The sequence below is a fragment of the Salarias fasciatus genome, chromosome 17 (genome assembly GCF_902148845.1).
Source record: "Salarias fasciatus chromosome 17, fSalaFa1.1, whole genome shotgun sequence".
Taxonomy (NCBI): domain Eukaryota; kingdom Metazoa; phylum Chordata; class Actinopteri; order Blenniiformes; family Blenniidae; genus Salarias; species Salarias fasciatus.
The window spans coordinates 5,273,330-5,276,200 of record NC_043761.1 but is presented as its reverse complement, the minus strand read 5'-3'; the positions used below and the strand labels follow the sequence as shown (position 1 = coordinate 5,276,200).

The following is a 2,871-nucleotide window of genomic DNA, read 5'->3' as shown; positions in this document are numbered from 1 at the left end:
GACGACGAGCGGATCTGGTTCTGTGGCGCCTGAATGTGGAGACGAGAAGATCCGACACCGTTTACACACCGGGGTCAGTGTTGGAGAGAGAACAGAAGAACAGATGTTTTATCACCTTTTTTTTTTTTTTTAATTTCTCAAAATGTATTCTAAAAAATGTTATTTCACTTCTAAAATTAAGATTTTCCTTCTTTTCTGATTTTTATTTGCAGTATTTTACTTTGTGGCTCCAAATATGAAAAAGTTCATTTAAATTTTAGATTTTCTTTCCTCTAACCTTTAAAAGTTTGAAGCGGAAGTCTCATTTTTCACCAAAATTCAAACTTTTTAATCTGATTTCCAGTCGTTTTCTGCAGTTTGGTTTCATTATGTTGACAAAAATCCTGTAAATATCCTGAAATCTCCCAGCATTTCCAGCCTGGAGAGACATGTGACGAGCACAAAGAGAGCCTGTGTTGAGGCCGAGGAGGCGGCGCGCCGAGACGCTCCTCTTCTTCTTCTTCAAGGTCACATTTTAGCTCAAGACTGAGAAGAAATCCAAAATATGCCACAGCGTGGTCGTAAACATGGAGCAAATCTCACTTTTTAATGTTTTTTTTTTTTTTTTTTTAATTAGGCAACTTTTCATCGATCGTACTTCACAGACCAGAATCAAAGAACTTAAAATGCTGATAATTTCATCTGTTTTCATACATTTATACAGCTGGATTTCAGACTTGGACACATTCAGTCTGATTTATGTGAAAATTCTGATTAAAACAAACTTTAAATAACTCACATTTACACTGAAGTAATCAAAACTCAACACCTTTCGCCTCGAACAGCCTCTTTCACAAGGGTTCCTTTCCATCTGCTGGTAATTTGACACCTGCCTCATGACGAATCGGAAGCGGATGACCGTAAAAACTAAAAAGAGACCAGCTGAAGCATTTCGCGGTGGTCTCAAAACACTTTGGCCACATTTAATAAGAACGGGACGACACATCGTACTGAATACAGAAGTACCATTAGAATATCCTTCACTTCCTGAATAAATACAAAACAGTCCTGGAGGTTTGTCCAGTGTTCGCTCCACAGTAGATGCACAGAATTAAAATTTAAAGGAACAAAATGCAGCAGATTTCCAGCTCTGCTTGAGTCTCGTTGGTACGTCGAACGTCGAAGGTCGCGACCCCTCTCAGGCCTCTCTCCTCTCGGGGAAGATGTTCATCCCCAGCTCCACCAGCGCCCCCAGCAGCATGGCCCACAGCGGGATGCACACCACGCTCAGCTTGACGTCGGCCAGCCGCTCCAGCTTGGCGCACAGCGTCAGGCAGAAGCCCAGCTCCAGCAGCATGGCCGTCAGGTACCAGCTGCGCAGCCGCAGGTCCGGCGAGCCGTTGCGCGGGTCGTAGCCGGGCTTGCAGCGGCCCGCCATCTTGACGGCCAGCATGAGGATGAGGATGCCGTCGACCACCCAGACCGGGAGGAAGATGAGGAACCAGTTCCACTGCACCTGAGGGGAGAGGAAGGAGGGGATGATGAATTCATACCTGCAGATCCTTCCTGATGCATCACTGTGTGAAAACAAATAATCAATCATTCACCTTTCCATCCAGCTTCAGGACCACCATGATGAGGAAGACCAGGGTGAAGACATAAGACAGCAAAACCCTCTGAGCCAGGGACATCTCTGCACACCAGATCAGATCAGCACGGAGACAGCTGCAGGGGGTCAAAGGTCACACACGGATCATCCATGTTAAAGGTGTGGCATTCAGGCACCAAAACAAGCTTCTATAAATAGTTCGCAAGCCTGAAATAGCTTCTCATGCTCATCACTGGAATGGCATTCACACATTTTTTTTTCATAATGTTCAATAAATAGTGAATGGAAACGGATTTAAAAAATGCTTTTTATTGATTTTGATGAATCTAACCTTTCATTATAAGCTAGCTAACTAGCTTTTTCTGCTAATCAGTTTGACTGAAAGCCTCCGACTCACCTCAGAGTGTTTCCACCTCCACCGCCAGCATCTTATTCTCCTTTTGGCACCAAACGTTCACGTTTGAATCACGTTTTTTTATTCAAAAAAAATGTCACATATTTGCAAATATATGACTCCGTTAGCATTACCACGGAGGTCCGTTATCTGCGCCTGGGCCCGCCCCCTTCAGAAGCTGATTGGTGCTTTTGATTGTTACGTCAGCACGTTTAAAGACGTCAATCATTATGGGGATCCATTACCGTAAAGCCGCTGGCCAAGCGCAGAAAGATTCTGGCTATTTGATGTAACAACTGCTTTTGGCCACCAGAGGGAGTAGTTGTGTTTAATATGTGATTAATGACGCTCTAGAAATAGTTTAAACTTTTTTATTTATATTTGTGAAGATTTTGAGGAAAATGCAACGACAGTGACATGATTATGAAATGTGTTCTCAAGGGGGTGCAGGCATCCTTAAATGTCATGTGCGAAACTATAAACAAAAACCCCAAAATAACAGCGCTCTCTCACTTCCTGCTCCTTTTTAATTTTAGGAGAGATGAACAAGAACACAAGCACATCATTTTCTTGATAGAAGTACATTTTTCAGGAAATACAAGTAGCATGTGGTGATTGTGAGACAGCAGAGAGAATTTAGCAATTTTTTTTTTAAAGTATAAGTTGTCAAATGCTGAATTTATAGTGGATGAATAACATTTAGCTGTTTTTTTCAAGGACCTACTCAAAGTCACAATTCTACATTTCTGAATGGCACGTTTCCAAAAGCTGTTCTTTTATCTTACGCCACAGATTCACAGTACTTCACAGAACCATTACTATTTGGCAAAATGTTTGCTTTCATCAAGTTTTTGGTGGGGTTTATTAAAATTCTGATCTTTCGCTGCAA

At 42.2% G+C, this 2,871-nt stretch overlaps 1 protein-coding gene across 1 annotated transcript; it reads right to left on the bottom strand.

The window, feature by feature from the left end:
- Nucleotides 1-466: 466 nt before the first annotated feature.
- LOC115403938 (transmembrane protein 60-like) lies at nt 467-2,132 on the bottom strand. Its single transcript, XM_030113013.1, has 3 exons — nt 1,986-2,132; nt 1,587-1,704; nt 467-1,495 (listed from the first exon to the last, which is right to left on the bottom strand). The coding sequence occupies exons 2-3, from the start codon at nt 1,668-1,670 to the stop codon at nt 1,178-1,180; spliced, it is 402 nt and encodes a 133-aa protein (XP_029968873.1). The 5' UTR covers nt 1,671-1,704; nt 1,986-2,132; the 3' UTR covers nt 467-1,177.
- Nucleotides 2,133-2,871: the final 739 nt, after the last annotated feature.